This window comes from Durio zibethinus, chromosome 14, assembly GCF_047325235.1.
Source record: "Durio zibethinus cultivar Kanyao isolate XHJ-2024 chromosome 14, ASM4732523v1, whole genome shotgun sequence".
Lineage (NCBI taxonomy): Eukaryota > Viridiplantae > Streptophyta > Magnoliopsida > Malvales > Malvaceae > Durio > Durio zibethinus.
In genome coordinates, this window is record NC_143175.1 from 21,575,268 (window position 1) to 21,595,342 (window position 20,075).

Consider the following 20,075-nt stretch of genomic DNA (forward strand, 5'->3'; position numbering starts at 1 on the left):
CAATTAACTTTTCAAAACTCTCGAAGTCTTATTTCCCTCTTTATTCTAATCCCAATTTTTTCACTGCCAAGACAAATAGTGGTCTTGTACCTTGGAGCTTAGTGGATGAGAGTTTCATGGACTTTTGACTATCGTTTGAGGGAAAGGTCAACTTTCAGGTAAAAGGAGTAAACCACCCGCTTATGCATGGGTTTGGTAGCAAATTCCAATTTTTAGACTAAAATCATGACAAAATGCAAATGTAACAAAGAGAAATTAAGTCACTTAAGCAAACCTAATTCAATGCATTGGAATCCAGAGGTTTAGTTGTTTAATATACAAATGACTGCAAACTCTGTTTCTGTACCTAGAGAATTATTCTTCACACACTGGGAAGATACAACAAATGATCAAATATAAATGGGAGGGATTTTCTGTTTTTCTCCATTCTAGGAAAACTAACAGGAAGAAGGACGCTTTTGCCAGTAACACTAGTCCATTTCCTCATCTCTCCTCTTACAACCTACAGCTTCATATGACCAAAGCCTCCTTTGAATGAACCATAAAGAGGTTGTGATCTTCTAAAACTGAAGATATCATCAATTTGGATGGTCTTTGGCTCAACTGGTTCACTTTTCTCCGAGTTGTATTCAGCCAAATGTTGTTTCCCATACACTCGCACACTAAGTGTTTTCTTTCGAGTTGCACCAACTTTAATATTTTCATTGAAAAATTCTATCAATTCTTGTTGCGTAAGCTGCCTTAATGCTGCAACCTGTTAGAATACAGATAATAAAGATGAACACTATTAAGTGAAATAAACTATTTAGATCATATTAAAATGTTCATCATAGATGAATAATTACACTAAAATGTAGATGAGTTTCATTTCACAGAGTAAAATGTAGTAGAATTTCCTTTTCCTCATTAGAAATATCAGATTGATCTACATACCTCAGCTTCTCTCCTATCAAACTTGAGTGTCCCATCAATAATCTCTCGCCAGTAGAATCTAGATTCTTCACTTAAATTCTTGTGCTTCTCAAGCTTCATATCAATCAATGCATTTACATTGCTCTGTGTAACAGGTTGGCAATTAGTATTAGCGGACAAACTATCAACAGATGTAGACATTCCTGCAAACCTTACAGTTATATAATCAAATCTTGAAAAGAAAAAAAAAAAAAAAAAACTCAAAAGTCATGCAAGTTTGCATTGATTAGTTTGAAGTCCTTCATCTATTAAATGCATAAAAAAATTCAACCAAGATATCATTAGGCAAAATATTTCCCAAATGTTATGCAGCTGAATTGTCAACAAGCTTTTAAAAAAAAATTTGCCATAATAGATGATCTACCACCATGAACACTACTTTATACACAAAATAGCAGGGGTTTGTTATCAGAGTTGTAGATAAAACAAAGAAAGGAAAATAAGATGCATAATATGAACAGATAATCAACACATGGATTAACCAAAAATATCTTGGCACAAGACATGTCCATTTGTCCTCTGGCAGTAAATTCTCTTTTTCGATTTGAAAATGTATGACTATAAATATTACACTTAAATCATACATACCTTCTGACGAATTGTTTCACATCAACATATTTAGGCAATCAACTATATTGGCATTCTATAAAGGCTATGACACAGCAGAAAACATGAAGACTTGCTCTTGCCTAATTATTAGATAAACAATGGCATAGGGCATATTTGGGGAGTTTCCTACTTAGGTTCATGGTGGGCTATAATTTGAATTACAATTTGACATTCAATCAGTGAATAAATCAATGAGATTGGATCTCCAAAGAGGGCTGAAGCATGTTTGGTGAATGATAGCAGGAATTTTCTGACCGCAGTGGAATTAGAAGAAAATAAGTTTACAGGTAATGTTCTTGTGTTAGGAAGAGTAAACTTAAGCACCATGCAGTAAAGACAAAGAAAGAAGAAAGAATAAAGGAGATTACTGATTACTCAAATATTAATTATATTTGATTAGCAATAAAAAAATTATAACTAGGAAAATTATTACTATCTTACTGAGACTAGGATATTAAACTAATTAGAATTACGATAAGACTCAATTAATAGTTACTACTAAACACTACTTTAAAACCCTAATATCTCAACTAAACCCAAAAATAAGACCAACCAAAAAGAAAAAAAGGAAGAATTACTTCCAGCAGAGGAACTCTCCATCATACCTTAAATTCATCATTTGTCATCTCATACAGTTTACTCTCAAACATTTTGAGGAATGCCTCAACTCTCAAATCAATATGTCCAGGACCCTGTTAAGAGAGACCATGTTCTTAAGTTGAAGCAACAATAAAACAAGTATGCACTAAAGAAGGAACCATGATATTCACCTTTACTGTAGACTGGATAATGAACTGCACCCCACGGATTCCGCAATCATTCCTAATGAGAGATAATTAAAAACCTTAAAATTGGGCAGACGATCCAGAATAAAATTAAGGGACAAAAATTGTCTTTAATACCTATGCATGAGGGCAGTAATGTATCCCAGTTGCTCAACAGATCTAAGCTGATGGAAGGCAGGTTGCTTTGCAATAAGAGCGAAAAGCTGAAGTTTCACATTCAGTATAAAATCATCCCGATGAACCTAACCATTCAAACATGATTCACATCAGAAGTAAATAAAGCCTAGATAATCAAATTGTAGCACAATCTCATCCATGACAAGCAAGAAAGACAAACACACACTAAAACAGAAACAAAAGAAAAAGGTTGTCCCTTTTTTACAGGGGCAGAGAAGGAAGGTGATGTGTACAATCCAATCATGTCACAAGAAGTGAGAGGTAATAACTACATATAGTAATAAATGTTAACCTTCCACCTTTCAAGTGCAGCAACCACTTTAAGCTGTAGACATCCTTTCATTTATACACCCACACACATACACACAACCAATTCATTTTTTCAGAGATCCATACATGTAACCAGAACATTCCACAGATATTTAGGTAACCAGAACCTTTCAGGTTCTAGAAAGTTTTAAAATTAAAAAAAAAAAGAAGCAAATAAACAAGACAGCCAGTTTTTCTGGAAGTGAAACTAGAATCACCTTCATAATCATGTATGTTTTTCTAAGCTTTCAAAGAATCAAATCAATTGCAAAATTTTCTTTGTGAGTCAAATTTAAATCGATACATTCAGTAACATGCTTTACTTTAAGTTCACCCGCCTTTGGGAAAGAGTTCAGAAAATGAAATATAACCTCTAAGGAGAGAGTAAAACATACAAGTTCCAGATTTTCTTCTGAACATTTCCAATATTGGGCCAGACAGACAGTGGTAGTTTGATTTAATGTGCACTGCCCAAAATAATTACGCCATAGTGTCTAATGAATGTAAAGACCAAGCTATTGTCCCCAACATATGTTTCTTCAGCCACTGTATCCCAGAATCAGCAGTAGAGGCCAAAAGTCTTTCCCACGATAATAGCCTTAAAAGCATATTATCCTCCACACAATCATGCAATGCTTGGAGGAATATCAATGTTATTTCCATAAAATATGAACTAATATTTGTTTATTAAACACAAATAAATTATTTTCAGAGCCTAAGGCAGTATTGGCATGCATAAAAAACAATTGTTCATGAAGTTCGGCACCATCATAGGAGCCAACAGAGAAACATACAAGATTTTCGATTTTCATATCCAGCATTTGTCTCTGGAAAAATTTGAAGACATAACAGGTTGAGTTGAATAAACAAGTGATATAACATTTTAACTATTGGTCAAGAAAAAAACACCTTCATAAACATGAAAAACCTAAACATCGATGACATGTTATTTCAGGACAAGGTAATACTGTCCAAACTAAAGCTCAAATTATTTGTGGCAAAAAAAAAAAAATCTCTAATTATTTCAAAGCAAATATTTTCTTAAATGAAAATGGTATCCATAAGTTCCTTTTGGGTATGTGGCATCCATTAAAAACTTAACATCATTGTCATCATGGATGATAAAATGATTCCTGAAAGAAAATGCGTTCCAGATAGGGTCACCAAAAATTTTATGTTCTCCAGACAAACACGATTACCTGAATATAGTGGACTAAGGCACAATTCTCATCACTGGGATTAAGGCCCTCCTTAGAGTAGAAGTAGTTCATGCCTCTTTCAAGTTTGACCACTCTATTTGTTAGATGCTGGGATGGAAACAGTGGTTGGCATATAGGATTTGGACCCTTAAAGAAAACATCTTCAACATGCTGAGTCATTGATTCTGCTTCGTCACGTTCAATGTTTCCTATGGGAGAAACAAATAAAATAAAACAAAAGAATAGCAATATTTAGAACCAAGCAAGCATGTAATTGAGATGGAAAGAGAAGATATGACAAACCTGCAATGTAACACTCTAGGAAGGCCCGCGAGAGCATCATGGGAGCAAATTTTGCAAGGTCTTCCAAGTTAAGATGAGGCAAAACTTCAAGTTGTTCCATCCAAGGCCATGTATGGTCCTCTAGTATTAATGAGCTATAGTACATAGCCTGTTGATAGGGTTGCTGAAACTTGAAATTTTCATATTCCTTCATTACCATTTCCTGATAAAAACAAAGAGAATGCAAAGGCAGAACAGAAGGTTATTAACAAATGTATCAATTAACAGAGAAAAAAAAAAGCATATCTAAAACACATGCTCCATTGATGAACCAATAAATTCAACCCAAATAAAAAGGTTTAACTAAAAATATTTAGCAGCCTTATCCAACAGCATGCATTAGCAAGTTGACCATAAAGTACATGTCTGGAGCCTATTTTTACACATTTTTACTTTGACAGAGAGAAGACAGCCTGCCAAACCAACATTTTATCACAGATTACACAAAATCCATAAGGTTTTTTTTGTCATTTTTTCCAAAACTGAAGGAAATTGATTAAATATGGATGACCACTTCTCAACACGTGTCATGCCATGGATCATATCTTCAGCTGCTCTTGATTTTGGAATGTGAGATAAACTAATAGTTAAAATATGATCTATTTTACAGCACAGGTCATAGGTGCTAAAGCAAGGTGAAAGGTACAAAACAACCTCAGGGCACCCCCACCTTCCCTTCAAAGGCAAGTTTATAAAAGCACTGCATTTGGCGCATAGGCAGGTGCCTCATTTGAGGCTAGCTTTATGTAACTAGTAACTGTGAAATTTACATAAATAACCATAATTAAACGGCCCTTATATATTTACCATGGATCAAAGATCTTCTGCCCTCCTAACACAAATAAAATTTATTGATAGTGGCTGGAGAAGATTAGAAAGCCCCTTGCCGTGCTACTCACACAACCTTCTTTATTGCATTTTCAGTGATGGCATAAGAATCCCACATCTCATGAATATATCAAGCCTAAGTGGTAGAAGGAGCTAAGTGGAGACTTTTCCTGTTAGCTATTGCTTTCAAGATGGAACCAATGTCCAATGTTACAAAAATTAGGCATCATTTAAGCACTATTGTCTTTTGTTTGAAATTATTGCACGATATAAGTCTACTGCAATAAACAGAAATGTACTTTGAAACTCTAAAGGTGTTCTAGATCTAGGAGTATCAATGATGCCTTTAACTTTTAATTATCTTTGAACATGACTATCTTTGTGGTACACATAGCCAAACTGTGAAGAAACATTTTTCTTAAGATTATCAAATTTAGAGATGACACTGTGATAGATGGAACAATGTATGAAAAGATTGCAAAATGGTCACAGGACCTCTACACTGGATCTAAACATCAGGAAAATTGTGAGCTCAACGTTATAAAGGCCCAACATTATGAAGTCTCAAAAACCAACCCAACAAATGCTTAACTAATTCCACAAGCTAGGAACAACAAATGCATTCCCTTCGACTGAGATTAAATTTGATGTTAGTGACAATTTTAAGTAGGAGAAATAATAGGTAGCAATATCTCAAATACAACATGTAGTTAAACCTTCAGGCATAACAAACCTTAATCATTACCTTTTTATTCTTATTTAAATTAAAAACACATGATTAAGATACACAGGAAGCAGAAAAGAACGAAAAAGACAAAGGCATACTGACAGTAAATGGCAGTTCTTATTTCTGAAGCATAAATAGCAATTTATATGGTCCCTTAGTCATTACCTTGATTACCAAAAATCTGTCAGGTTTCACTTCAAAATTTGCAATTTTATTGACTACAGTTTCCAGCAAGATCCTCAATTTGTGATTATAACCAAGCAATGTCACCTAAAAGTGAAATCAAATTAAAAGATACCATTTCATTGAGAAATAAAAGAAATGATGAATGCCATACAACCACTGGAAATGTGTGCACACATACATAAAGAGAGAAAGAAAAAGAAAGTGATAACCACATAAGAAAAATTTTCTAGGTTCTTTTCAAATAAGGTAAGTAATTAAAGCATCCATATCATGCCAATTCCAACTTCAATCTAACTTGAACAGATGGCAAACTACATATTGGTATAAGAGTAAGGCAGAATTTAGGGTGTAGCAATGTAAGTTAACTGTTTACCATTCTCAAATAATTATACATGTCACACATTTCAGTTAACTTCCCAAGAGCCATAGTATGTAAGTGTCTCACCAAACAAATAGATAATAGAGTACAGCAGCATTGGGGGTTCTTCTTGAATAGGTAATCCAATGATCCTGGTTACCTTCTAGCATTCAGAAAATCTTTTGTTTTTTTGCCAAAATAAGAAAAATTAAAATTGTTTGAATCCTAGAAGGTAACTGGGATCATTTTGTTCAAGACAAAAATTGGAAGCTTCATGAGCATCAACATGATCCTCTAATTTACAACCAATATTATTATAAACAGACCCACCCAACCAATTCAATGTGGATAAGTCAGGAAGCAGGCCAGGCACTGGTCAAAATGACCCCTGCAACCCTCTTAGGACAGAAAATTGGCCAGACTCAGGTGACATGAAGCTTTAACCATGAAACACGCAACGCCACCTCCAAATTCTTGTTATACAAATATAAATTCCATCTCAGTTTATCTTTTCCATAACGAAGATAATGTTTTTCAACAAGTACTATTTTTAAGACAACATGTATATGTTTCATAAAAATTCATTACCTTAGGTCAAAGAAAAAACATTATCAAGTGTAATCATATTAATGCCACAAGAAAAAAAGGAAAAAGTACCTGAAAACCACAATCTGTAAGGCTTATGCCATAATGAAGACCAGCAACCTGAGCATAGTAAGCTGAAGCATGCAAGATAAAATAAGGCATTAGTAAAGAAGACAATCCTACTCAAATGATAAGAACAATCTACTGTCACTACAGAAGACTTTGCATATAGAAAACTCAACAAATAGAAAAAGAGATGAGGAGGGAGGGGAGTGTAGAATTGTACAGGCATAGTCACATTAAACCATCAAGACAAAAGCAGTGACATTTATCATACCATATTCATTTAAGTAATCCATCAATAACCGTGCAAAAAGATCTGCAAGAATCTCAGCTTCAGGAGAGTTGATAGCATGGGGACAATTGAAGTCTAGCTTAACATATGCCTTAGGAGTAGAGAACATTGTATCAGGCTTGAACCATAATTTTGAATAGGATGACTTTCTCAATAAAACTGGAAATTTGACCTGCTCCAAAGTTTAATCATATGAGAAGTCAGAATAACTTTAAAAAGAAAGCAGTCATAAAAAATCAAATCGAAAGACTCATCAAACCTTCTCTTGTGCATTCTTAATACACAAGTCTGTTGGTATAAAGACATTAGGTGCAGGTAGATGCAGCTTTTCATTAGGAGCTGACGACATCCATCCCTGCAGTCAAAGAAGGACCCATCAAGCACCTTTTTTAAGTAGAATCAAATGACTAGTTCACCAATAGAAAAATGAAATTATTATACAGATATAGATCTAATAAACATATCATCAGCAAGATCTGACTACAGACCTGAATCATTGAGGGGCTAACTTTCTCAACAGAATATGCAGTACCATACCATGGCTCAACCTTGTCAGTCAGTCCCTCAAATTTCTTTGAATCCCAGAAGATTCTGTTAAAAAGAGGGCTTATCAGAAATAAATTATGTAATGGCACAACTACAACCATCTCTTAAACTAATAAGATGTAAAACCATTTCTATAATTAAAAAAAAAAAAAAAGTTTCACACACTACTAAGAAGTTTTTGAATAGCTTCCAGAAACTGTTTTTAATGAGATAATAAGGTTAAAAGCAACTTTGTTTTGGGGAGCTCCAATGACTGAAGGCAATTGCATTTGATAACTTGGCAGCCTGTTTGTTTTTTAGTAACATGTACAATATAATTCCCTCAAACACAGAAAAGGAATTTTGAATGCCAATATTTGAGCAAAAGCCTCAAACTATAGAGTATAAATATTTGTGAAAATTTATAAGCAATTATAAAAGGAGGGCCAAACAAGCCAATAGACGCATATTTGCATCAATATGAAGGTAAAAAGAGCTGAAATGTCTCTAATGAGACAAGTGAAGGCTTCATGTCTTCCAGTTTAAATTCAAATACATACCTGACAGTCTCAGGAGAAAGACCATTTAGTATCATTTTTATGGTGTCTGGATTGAAATTCGAAGGCAATGATGACCCCACTAGCCAATCTTTGGGAGGATATATCTAAAAATCACTTTCCAAAGAATCAGAATTAAACTAGCAAAGCTCCAACATAAGATCATCAATATTAAATGATATATTGAACTAAGTGAATAAACAATTTATAGATGAGGGTGATTGGATATAAAATGACAATCTAAAGCAAGTCCAAAAAGTCCAAGCATAAATACTAGCTGGTTAAATGATCAGCAATTCTCCTTAAGAAAGCTATAAAGTCTAAAAGGAACTTAAGGAACTTGATAAGGAACTAAACAAGCTCGTAAGGAAGCTACCAAATGAGATGGAAGAAGATGCTTCTGAAACAATCCTTCAGCATCAGGTTTCACAGATGCACCAAATGAAACACATAGTATCCACAGATAAGGAATCTAAGGAGCACCCATAGAATATTTTGAATCAGCAACCTTTCCATTTGGTCCTTAATTGCTTCTAGATCAATCACAAATCACATTACACCTTCTAAGGGAAGACCAATCTCCTCTAGCATATGGCAAAGCTGTGCCAAATCAGCATATACATATACTAACCTTGGACACCCAGAATATTTTGCAAATTGACACAACAATAAAAACACTCTACTTATTCAAAAAATAGCCAACTCCTTTTAGCCAGAAGAGCAAAGCATATAAGACCTCCTAGAGCATGGCAAAACCTTCCTATAAATATTATGCACCTTCAGGATCAGAGAGATGGCCACCATGGTGAAACCCAAGTCTAAGAAATCTCTCAGTAGTCAGACGGCTCTTTTTCATAGAAAACCCTCTCAAAAGTCCATAAAAATTGGGGCATTCATGAACAGTTGTTTAGTTTTGCTAGGTAGGAATGATGTGAAGAAGGAAAGATGGATTAAAATTTTTCATTGGATTAAAAAATTTTAAATCTAACAGTTAAATCCCATAACTAGCTTGGAATTTTACAGCATACATTGGACTAAAAACATTTTCATTCCATCTCCCCACCAAGCAAAGCCTGAAAGGAATATGTCCAGTTAATTGCCATGACCCAAGAAACATCTAAACAACTCTGCTTCATCCAAGGTTTTTCTATTTAGACAGAAGAGCTAGACTAAGTCGAATCCAGCATCCTTGTCTCTATGCCAAGTATTTATGCCACCAGCTGTGGTTTCATTACCATTGTTATCCTTCAAAAGAAGAAATATGCATTTGGAGAAGAACAAAAAAGTGCGGAGACTATATGATAGAAATTGCAAAAATGCAATCCAAAATCCAAAGAATCCAGGTGAGAAAAAACTAAAACGGCATATGGCCATCATGTTTTGGTGAATTGAAGGCAATTAAATAGGCCATGCAAAATTTGCACAAACAAATAGAACTTTCAAAACACAAATGATAGCAAATAGTACCTTTTTAGTTCTAAAAAGCTCCAAATAGTGTTGAATGGTAAAACCAAAGGGCAAATTTTTCTGCCAATTTATTAAATCTTTCATTCACCTGAAAATGATGGCTACACGCCATTTTGAATTTTTCTAAGCTGAATTGCCCAAATTTTGTGGGCTACATTTTCATCAGCCTATCTATCTTGTATTTGCATTTTCCCTTTCTTTCCCAAATCCATATTCTGCTTTTGAAGGATAATAATGGTTTTAATTCATCAATACATCCAATCAGGGAGTGCAATGTGTTCACTTCTATGAAATTTTAACAAAATTTCAGTATTTTGTAGTGTTCATTTCCTTTGTGTTCCTCGTACTTCCTCTACGTTCCACACTTAACACCTATTCTCGCATATATCTCAACTATGGATTTGATACACATCCGATAGAAGCAAGACCTTGGGGAATTTGATATTTAATGTGTATATTGTGGGTTAGATACCATCCTTGTGAATAGGTTTGGGATTTAGTAGGTGACTACCTGAAGTTTCCAATATTGCCACAATAGACTCTTCAATTCCATTTTCAAATGGCACAAAATAGAAAGCTGTGACGTTATTTGATGATGGGTATTCCCAATTTCTTTACCATCAAATGATAAAGCCATTCAAAGAATTTAAAGTAACTGAGAAGCATTAGTCACAGCCAATTGCCTTTGTTACCTCTTTTACACATCAAATATACACGAAACATGTAAGTTTCATTTCAGGTCATCAAGCATACAAAATAATCCTTTCTTTCCATGTATTTTAATTAAAACAGCAAAATCACTAGTAGCAGTCAGCTAGTTGTATCTCTTGTGGCAAAGTTCTAATTTAAAAAGGTTTTTTTCATAAATCTATGGTAATACAAATGTAGACTGAAATAAAAATGAAAACATCAAAACACTACCAGTAAAAAACTTTAACAAAAAGTTCAAGCAATAAAATAGGGGAGAAAAAGAGAAGGGATGTAATTAAATTACCTGCATGTTTAATGCAATATTTACAACATAGTCAATAGGAGGGATTTTGTCTTGATAGTGAAATCCTGTCTCGCAAACAGCTGAGATCTTCATTCACAAATTAAAATGTCTTAGAATCAGTTACGTAAACAAGAACATACTAACATTGATACACAAAATATAATGACAAATTGAGCAAAATCTCAACATGAATTGTGAAATCACCTTGACCAATGTGCCTATAGCTATGAGAGCTGATCAAGTTGTTTTACTCTTGTTTGTATGCTTTAAATAAAGCAAAAAACTCTCCACAAAAAGAGATTAAAAAATGATAAACAGGAAAACAGTGCAGTGAACTTAACTTCTATTACCCAAAACATAGCCACATTAATCATCAGGTAATCAACTAACTTTAGGCTGCTAAAGAATCTGCAATACAGTAAACTTCTCAAAAAAAGCAACAATCTGATCCTGCATTTGTTATTTTATAAATTTTGGTTATTTTCATGAATAAGGGCAAAATAGTAGTATCTTAATTTCAATGCTCTAGGATTAAGTTCTGTGGAGTTAAGATTATTCAAGTTAGGCTTATTTACCTGGAGAACAAGTTGGTTATTACTACCTTACTAGTAGTTTTTTTTTTTATCAGAAGTAGTTAAGCTAGTTTAGGTAGTCTAGAAACCATTAGAAACACCAATTATTGAGATTTCACTATGCTTTTGATTGATGAAATAGTGGTTCCTGCTAAATGCATAAATCCTCTCTCTCTCTCTCTCCACTCTTATTCATGGTCTAAATCACATTTCTCCAATATTTTCATATCACTTCCCTCCCTCCCTCTCCCCCTCTCCCCCTCTCCCCCTCTCCCTAACATCCCTCTCACTCTCACCCCCTCTCTCCCTTTCTTGCTTAACCATATTTTTAAATCAATTCCCATCAGCCAAAACCCACTCTCTCTCACTACAAACTTCTTAGGATACCGTTCATAGCATAAAACCTCTGCCTCTAAACTATAATTTCCTTTCTTCTTTGTAGCCTTAATCACATTCCTTGCTCGTATGCATCAACCCTTTTTCTTACCCCATACTTTAAAATAATTCCCATAAGCCAAAACCTCAACTGTAAAATAAATCCTAACCTTTTTGCTGCCAAACAACTATGAATCTAAGAGAGCAAACATTCTCCCTACGGAGGTTACATACAAGTCAAAATTCACAAGTCCAAACGTTTACTTTCACGGGATCTAATGAACTGCAGTATGTTATCAACCAACTAGCACTCTTTGTGGGTAAGCTAAAATAGATATATTATCACATATGCAAGCAACAAGAAAGAAACATTCAAATGATGATAAACAGTCACAACGAATGGTCAATAAATCCTAAAAGAACCATAACTTATTCAAGTATCATATATGCTTACCTCATCAAATATCCATTTGCAAATGCCAGACTGCTGCAACAGCTGAATGTATTTAAATAGCAACCCAACAATATCTTGCATGTGATCTGAAATTTAATCAACAGAAAACAATATCAGTCAAGTTTAAAGACATCATTGTTTTCCAGGCAAAGTTTACAACCCTTAGTAACCTTAACCTAAATATAATAACTCAATGATTAAAAACATATCAGACACCCTATGATGAGGGGGAGGAAGTGAAGGAAAATAAAAACTAACCATGGCCAGCATCAGTGAGATCAATTACAACATTGAAGAAAGAAAACTCCAAAGACCATTCACCTTCACCAGCAGACAATCCAGTAGCCCATCCTGCAAAGTTCCAAATATATACATGCACACAATTCATAAATATACATACACAATAAACATATACAATGTCCTTGCACATATATAAAAAAATATGAATAGGCATACATACAAACTTTATGTATGCCTTCCTCATAAATGGAGAAAAGAGAGGAAAAAAAGAGGGGGGGAGCGAGATGCCTATTGTCCATGTGTGCACATGCAATCTTGAGCTAATGGTTCTATGCTGGCATCATACATTTTCATGTAACTGTGTCATTGGTTTCCTTCCTGTCTCCTTCCTACTCAATTTTTAAAATTTTGAGTTTATTCTAAACTACCACCCATGTCCTTCCTTGTCCACTTTTATTAGTTTCTTTGCACCATTTTACCTTTTTACTTAACTTTTTTACTCTTCTGAGCTGCAAAAACCAAATACCAAGCAATGACAAACAATAAAAAATCCAAGTGCAATATAAATATCTAATGGTCTTCACACAATAACCAACATACCTAAAGGCTACTTAAATTTTAAGCAAATTATTGGAGAATTCAAGTCAAATACCATGATCCTAATTTGACACAATTCAGGGCAGCGAGATCACTTACCAAATCAGAATATACCAAAACTATCATTTGACAAGATTTTGAAAAGATACATGCAGTATGAATTCATGACAGGATTCAAAATGCACCAATTTATTCTGCAAACTTCTACTGATATTTCCATTTACCATGAAAAGTTAAAAGTACTGTGAATACTAGTGCAATAAATGCAATGAAAGAAGAGAAACACCTCTAAAAATATAAAGATTAAAGGAACCATAAAAGAGAAGTGTAGGATATGGAATAAAGCGAATAACTTCAAGTGAAGAAACACTTTTTTTAGGATAAAATAAAAGATAAACAAAATATGAAAAAATTTGTCTTAATGATGTAAGATCAAAAGCCAATCTATACTAATAACAAAGCCCATGATTGAGTTTGGTGTAATGAGTCCAGCGACACTAACTCGGTGAATTGACAAAAAAAAGCCAAATCATAAAATGAACATGTAGTAATAAGACCATATTAGTTATTTACTTCACCTAGAAAGTAAGGTCAGAGTCCATAACTTAAACCCATTTCCATCCCTACTTTTTTCTCTATTAGTTTTTTTACATGCATTTATTCCAACTTCTCTCTTTCACACATTAAGATAACTACAATTTCATTTATATTTTATATTTTTTAATATTTATCTATTTCACCCACATAGTGGACATGCATAGGACCGGTATCTTTTGTATTTGGTATGCAAAAAGCCAAATATGTCTACATTTAACTAGGATTTTAAGAGGACTCGTCCTAAGTTTTGAGACATTTCAATTTTTGATTATCTAAAGCATATAAACAACATGCACAACCTACCTAATGTTTTCAAGACGTAAAATAAAGATCCTTCTCCTTCATGACCAATGAGATGACCAAGATACCTGCATGGCCCTTCTTTGTAATGAAGAATGCTTGGAGTTATTGGCCATACAATCCTTAATTTGTGGCCTTGTTTTATTGGAACAGCTTTGACAAGAATCTGAGAATTGAAAAAAAAAAAACAAAACAAAAAGAAAAGAAAAGAAAGAAACAAAAAAAATGTCTCTTTGATTGCGGAATGAATCATGCTTGCTTTGCTCAAACTTGCGACAAAGATAACTCATTGACTATGCAAAGGCACCGTAATAGCACTATATACCTGAAGATGTTCTGATGTGCAAGGCTGACCAGGAAACTGGAAACAGCTTCTATCAGAGTTTCGAATTTCCTGGAACTTGTCCTCCACCATACTCTGAATTTTATCAAGGCTCCCTGAAATTACGAAACAAAGAAATTGTAACTCCTGATGATTCAAGGCAATCATAAGAACAACTCCCTTTCTTCTTACCAAAGCCATAGCCATTAAGTTACTAGAAAATTTAGTTGCTAACCTTTTGAATAAACAACCAGATGCATGAGGTTGGCTGAATATTTGTCTTCATAGAACTTAAGGAGTTCTTGCCTTGTATCTAATCCTTTTGCTTTTGGTCTGACATCCAAAGTATCCAAGTTCCCTGTACATGAACAAGTTAATGATAAGAATAAGAATATAGATACTCAGAATACTGATAGTTACTAGTGCCATCCCCTTTTTTATAAGTCAAAACACACAAAAGAAGATGCCGAAAAGGAAGAATGGCAAACTACGATAGAGATAAAAAAAAAATCTGACACATCCAACAGAAGGACAAAAAATAAGAAAACCAAAGAAATTATCAGAGAGAAAGAGAGACATTCATCAGTATCTCAAAATTAAAATCCATTTCAGTGTCCCATCCTTGCATATTGAAGGAATATAAAAAAATAAAAGAGTAGTCAAAAAAGGAAGTAGAGTAATTAAGCACCGAAATCTAATCCATCCATCATCCAAGAAATCCAGAAAAGAGTAATAAAATCTTAGCATCTGTCTAGAAGGATAACAAGTATCTCAGAAGCAAAGACATTCAGACAAAAGTATTGGAAATAACCAAAACTACAGAAATGCTAAATTATTCATCATCAGGTTAATATATGCTTTTTTATTGTGGACCTTCTCATTCAGTTTTGCAATAATTAATCTCCAATATCACTAGGTTAATGGACTAACTATGAAGCAGAATGCATACTTCATAGCCTGCTTGGGCAAAGAATTCAACTAAAGAGAAGAGGGAAGACAGAAGGGGATGCAGGGAAGGAAGACGTGAAGATCAAGTATGTAAAGGTTTTAACCAGTGCTGAATTTATGATATGGATGACTTTCCAAGCTTAGATGTTTCTGAAGCTGCATAGGAGGAAAAGTTAAAACGAAAAAGCAGTTAGGAATACATCAAGAAAATTCACCATTGAAGAATATTAATACATGATAAGTAACATGAATCAAATGAAATAAAAAAAAAAAAAGGAATAAGTGCAAACTAATACCACATAAAAGTTTTGAATAGATTGTTAGCACTATCAAATACCCATAATCTAGCAAAGAATTCTACTACTTAAAAAAAGCAAGAAAACCAACAATTATCATTTATTTTCAAGAAAAGGGGAAGTTTCTAAAAGTGTGCTTTTTTTTTTCCAACAATTATCAATTCTTTACCAGTTTTAATGGTATAAATCGACCACTTGAAAAATGACTAGATTTTATTGAGAGTGATAAACAATCGCTCAAATACAAATTGTGACCCAGTGTAATCAACAATCACAACTATCTTTCAGTTATTAAGGAAAACATCTCTAAACTACCCTTTAGCAATGAAACCAAGACAACCATGCAAACCATACAGGACCTGAGGAAACAATGAATTGATGAACAGTCCTTAATACCAGATGCATTCAATGATCCTCATGATCAATGTGAAAGGATGAAAGAAAACTTGCCCTCATAAAATCAGTTCACCACTTTGAGGAACCAATCAAACTATAGTTAGCAACTTGCTTCTCTGTGAAGACCAGCCAACCACCAAATTAGTACTAAATGAGAATCTAATCATGGCAAGCACACATGGAATACTGAATTTTCAACAGTGGTTTGCGGAAATCATTGCAAGATATTCCTATGACAAACGATAGTTTTTGGGCTTTGGTTTTAATCACTAAAGCAAAAGTGATAAGAATGAACACTCATGACAAGCATCATTGAGATTGGAATCACAAAATAATAAAGTTGCATTAGGAGATGGGGGACTGATTCCAGGATCCATTTCTTGCAGAAAAAAAGTAATAACAAAAAAGGAAAAACACTAGCACTTCAAATTAGTAAGAGCAGAGATTTTGCTATCTTTCAGTAGAAAAGTGATTCAACAATAAGTGAATAATACCTGGATCATTCTCCACGCATCAGATAGTAAGTTTTTCTGGTTCTCTAAAGAGAGGGAGAGAGAGAACCTTGATTAATTATGGTTTAAAATAGAGGAAATCCCTGTATTAAAGTAAACCAAGAAGGCAAGAACCAAAGCGCTAACCAGAATCAACAGCTTTAATTTCTCTCATGGTAGCATCAGCTGACATCAATGGATTGATGAAGAATTGTGCAAAACTGAAGAGCAAGTCACAGAAGAACATGCAAACTCACATACATTAAAAGAACATTGATGAAAATAACAGCTAAAGAAAAATTGCACAAACAGCACCCACCGGTCCAGAGCGTCTTCAAAGCAATCAGTGTTAACATCAAAATAATAGTTTGTCTGCTCAGAACCTGTGAAGGCGTTTGTGCTGCCTCCATGCTGTAAATCAGGAAGATTAACCGAATGTAAATTTTACATCAAAAGAATATTAACTGAAAACAAGTAATGCAAATGACTTTCTTCACCATAAGCCTCTTGCTTTATGAGCATATCTCTTTTAAAATTATTATTCAAACTTAGCTAACAATTAATTAGTTATTAAATTAGATATACATCTTATATGAATCCTATCGAATTTTACTTTCAATTGATTATAAGACTGCTAATATATTCTGTGTATTTCTCTACTTCAAATATTATTAAATTAGTCTGGCCAAAAAGATATTAAGAATTTAATACTCACTCATTTATTTATGCTTTAAACATTATATTGAAAATTTTATAGTTTAAAAGGTTTGTATCAAAAAACAACTATTCATGTGAATATTGAGGATATGGTTTTATATTGGGTATTATACATGAATAACTGATCCATACAGCTGAACTCACGTAGTGAGAAAAGGCACAGTTGTTGTAGTGGCAATGTGACTATGCATTTAGTAAGCATGACAAGAGATACTAAGAGCCCCAATCCCTCTCAAGCATGGTTTTTTTTCTTTACCATTTCCACATGCTTATTTAAAGTAACCATTAAAACTACATGCAAATATGGATAGATGACCATAATGCATTTAAGAAGATCAGTACCTCTGTTATGTACTTGGAGTAACTATCTTCCAAGGGATACTTTTCACTAGCATAAAACAGCATGTGCTCTGAAAGCAAGGACAAAATGTTAAACAGAAAGAAACTACGTAAAATCAAAACTATCCCATGAGCATATAATTATTATCCAATTGCTAGACCAAAGTTATTTCGACAACAAAATCAATGCACAGTAAACAACAACAATACCAATAGTAATCACAAAATCAATAAGCTTATTTCTGATAATTTGGGGATCCAAGCTTTTCAAGCAAGGGATACATGTACCTACCTTTAATAAGTGCAGGATGCAAATCAATAAGCTTATTTAATAACAGTATTAGCAATAGAATTACTATACTGAAGTCACACATTGTCAAAATTCAACGAATAGAAAACAAAAAAAAATAAAATCCAGGCAGTTCACAAATGCATTACGAAGATAAAATAAAAGGATGAAATAGAAAGAAGAAATACCAAGAAAATGAGCAAGCCCTAAGAGGTCAACGGGGTCACAAAAGGAACCAACACCCACATTCATAGAAGCAGCACACTGTAACATAAAAAAAATTAGAATAAAAAGGGTTAAGAATTTTTTGGAACGAAAGAATTGGGAGATTAATTTTGCCTTATCGGTGTCGGGATCGCTGATGAGGAGAACTTGAAGGGAATTACGAAGGACGATCCTTCGATACTGCCTTTTGTCCGTTCTGGGCTGTATAATCTCACCATCTTCTCTCCCGACCGCCATTTCTCAGTTCACTGATAGAGAAAACAGCAGTCCGATCTGCCTTTTTAGGTTTGGGTTTTGGGTCTTTTGGATTTTGGTTATGGACAGAGGAAGAGAAATTGACTTTGTTTGTTTCTACGGGCCGGCAGACTTGTAGAGAGAGAAACAGAACGATTCTTGATTTGTTTCTATTTCTTTACAGAGAATAAGGAAAATAAAACCTTTTACTTGTTCTTTTTCTTGGGCCGAAGGAGCGTGGCTTTTACCTTTTTTTTTGTTTTTTTGGATTCTCAATTTCTTTTTCCCTCCTTCAGTTATTTTATCCTGGGTCCTTAAGTTTGACAGCCGAGAACTGGGCCCCAGTGTTTGGCCCAAAATTTAAGATGAACTCTTCAATATGGAACAATAATTTGATGTTAGAATATCTATATAACATTATATAAAATTAATCCTCGAGGGATTGTGAAGATACTACCTATTCTTTGTTTTTTTCTTTTATAATTCATTTTTTGGTTGTTCTATCGTTAACTTTGGTGGAGGGTAAAGTAATTTTTAGATAGTTGTTGTTTTTCTAATTTTTGTTACTAATAGGTATTTGTGTTGTTTACTTTCGAAGCTTTTTATTTCATTGTGTCTTTTGTGTTTGTAGTAGTCTTCTTTTGGCGTGTAAGATAACCTTCTTTTTTCTGAGTTTTTGCTTTCCTTTTTCTTTGGTTTTGGTTCTTTTTTTAATTCTTTTTAGGTATGATTTTTTTCTCTCTTATTTTGTCATTAAATGTGGGTTTTTGTTTTTTTTTTTTTTTAGTTTTATTGTCACTATTTTCGTATTATACATTGTAAATTTTTTTTAATGGAGTTTCATTGTTCAATGGGTTTTTTTAGTTTTGTGGTTTGAAGTTTTACATGTTGGTGTGAATGTGTTTTTTTGCAAGATTTTGCTTTTCATGTTATTTTCGATAAAAATGAATTTTTGTTTTCTCTTCTTGACAGGTGTTTGTGTTGTCTATTTTTTAAACTTTTTTTGGTTGTGTGTCTTTGTGTTTGTAATAGACCTTTTTTGCCATGTAAGGTATCCTTCTTTGTTCTGTAAGTTTTTGCTTTTTTTGTTTTTGGTTTTTGGTTTTTTTTGGAGATGTTTATAGGTATGGTTTTTTTCTCTTTTATTCTATCATTGAGTGTGGGTTTCTATTTTCTTTTGGGTTTTATTGTTATTGTTTTCATTTTATACATTGTAATTTTATTAATAGAGTTTCATTATTGAATGAGTTTTGAAATTTTATGGTTAGGGGTTTTGCATATTGTTATGGATGTGTTTTTTTGCAAGATTTTGTTTTTGCATGTTGTCATCTTGGATGAAAATGAGTTTTTGTTGTTTTTATTAGTTTTGTTTTATAGTTTGGACCTTTTTTTATGAATTTAAACAGCTAAAAAACTTACTGTTAAGTTTTTATTTTATTCAGAGTTATTTAGAGTTGTAACATGAAGTATACAAGTTTGATATGTTTTTGTTATATGATATTGTTAAGTATTGTGGCTGTGCTTGAAATGTTTGGGTTATTGTCTTGTTTGTAATATGATTTATATGTATGGTTAATGGAGAATAGTTGTTTTTAATAAAAGAATCAAGTTTAAGATGGTTTAGAAAAGGTGTTGTATTCATAAAATTAGTGGATAAATGTAGATTAGTTATTAGGTTTACTGAGTTCATTATTGTTAATTAAAATAA

At 33.4% G+C, this 20,075-nt stretch overlaps 1 protein-coding gene across 5 annotated transcripts; it reads right to left on the reverse strand.

Annotated features, from left to right (window-relative positions):
• Positions 1 to 264: 264 nt before the first annotated feature.
• LOC111294450 (insulin-degrading enzyme-like 1, peroxisomal) lies at positions 265 to 18,549 on the reverse strand. Of its 5 annotated transcripts, none has more exons than XR_016327701.1 (26): positions 18,248 to 18,549; positions 18,097 to 18,172; positions 17,623 to 17,690; positions 16,883 to 16,974; positions 16,711 to 16,784; positions 16,567 to 16,610; positions 15,485 to 15,536; positions 14,668 to 14,790; positions 14,436 to 14,548; positions 14,114 to 14,276; positions 12,635 to 12,727; positions 12,377 to 12,462; positions 10,976 to 11,062; positions 8,518 to 8,621; positions 7,921 to 8,023; positions 7,692 to 7,787; positions 7,415 to 7,604; positions 7,150 to 7,211; positions 6,114 to 6,218; positions 4,355 to 4,556; positions 4,052 to 4,260; positions 2,484 to 2,608; positions 2,352 to 2,403; positions 2,187 to 2,273; positions 934 to 1,115; positions 265 to 754 (listed from the first exon to the last, which is right to left on the reverse strand). XR_016327701.1 is itself a non-coding variant. In XM_022887752.2 (26 exons), the coding sequence occupies exons 1-26, from the start codon at positions 18,368 to 18,370 to the stop codon at positions 503 to 505; spliced, it is 2,904 nt and encodes a 967-aa protein (XP_022743487.2). In that variant the 5' UTR covers positions 18,371 to 18,549; the 3' UTR covers positions 265 to 502. The 5 variants fall into 5 exon arrangements, 4 of the variants coding, with proteins under 4 accessions (XP_022743487.2, XP_022743488.2, XP_022743489.2 ...); XM_022887752.2 differs by having other exon boundaries at positions 934 to 1,056; XM_022887753.2 differs by lacking the exon at positions 6,114 to 6,218 and having other exon boundaries at positions 934 to 1,056.
• Positions 18,550 to 20,075: the final 1,526 nt, after the last annotated feature.

What these genes read in the sequence shown, in the direction of transcription:
- LOC111294450 (XM_022887752.2), bottom strand. Translation starts at nt 18,370, where the DNA reads ATGGCGGTCGGGAGAGAAGATGGTGAGATTATACAGCCCAGAACGGAC. An exon ending in TTACGTCTTGAAAACATTAG is followed by an intron (nt 12,728 to 14,113) that starts GTAGGTTGTGCA and finishes GGAACTTTGCAG; the next exon opens with GATGGGCTACTGGATTGTCT. An exon ending in ATTACTGCCCTCATGCATAG is followed by an intron (nt 2,404 to 2,483) that starts GTATTAAAGACA and finishes ATCTCTCATTAG; the next exon opens with GAATGATTGCGGAATCCGTG.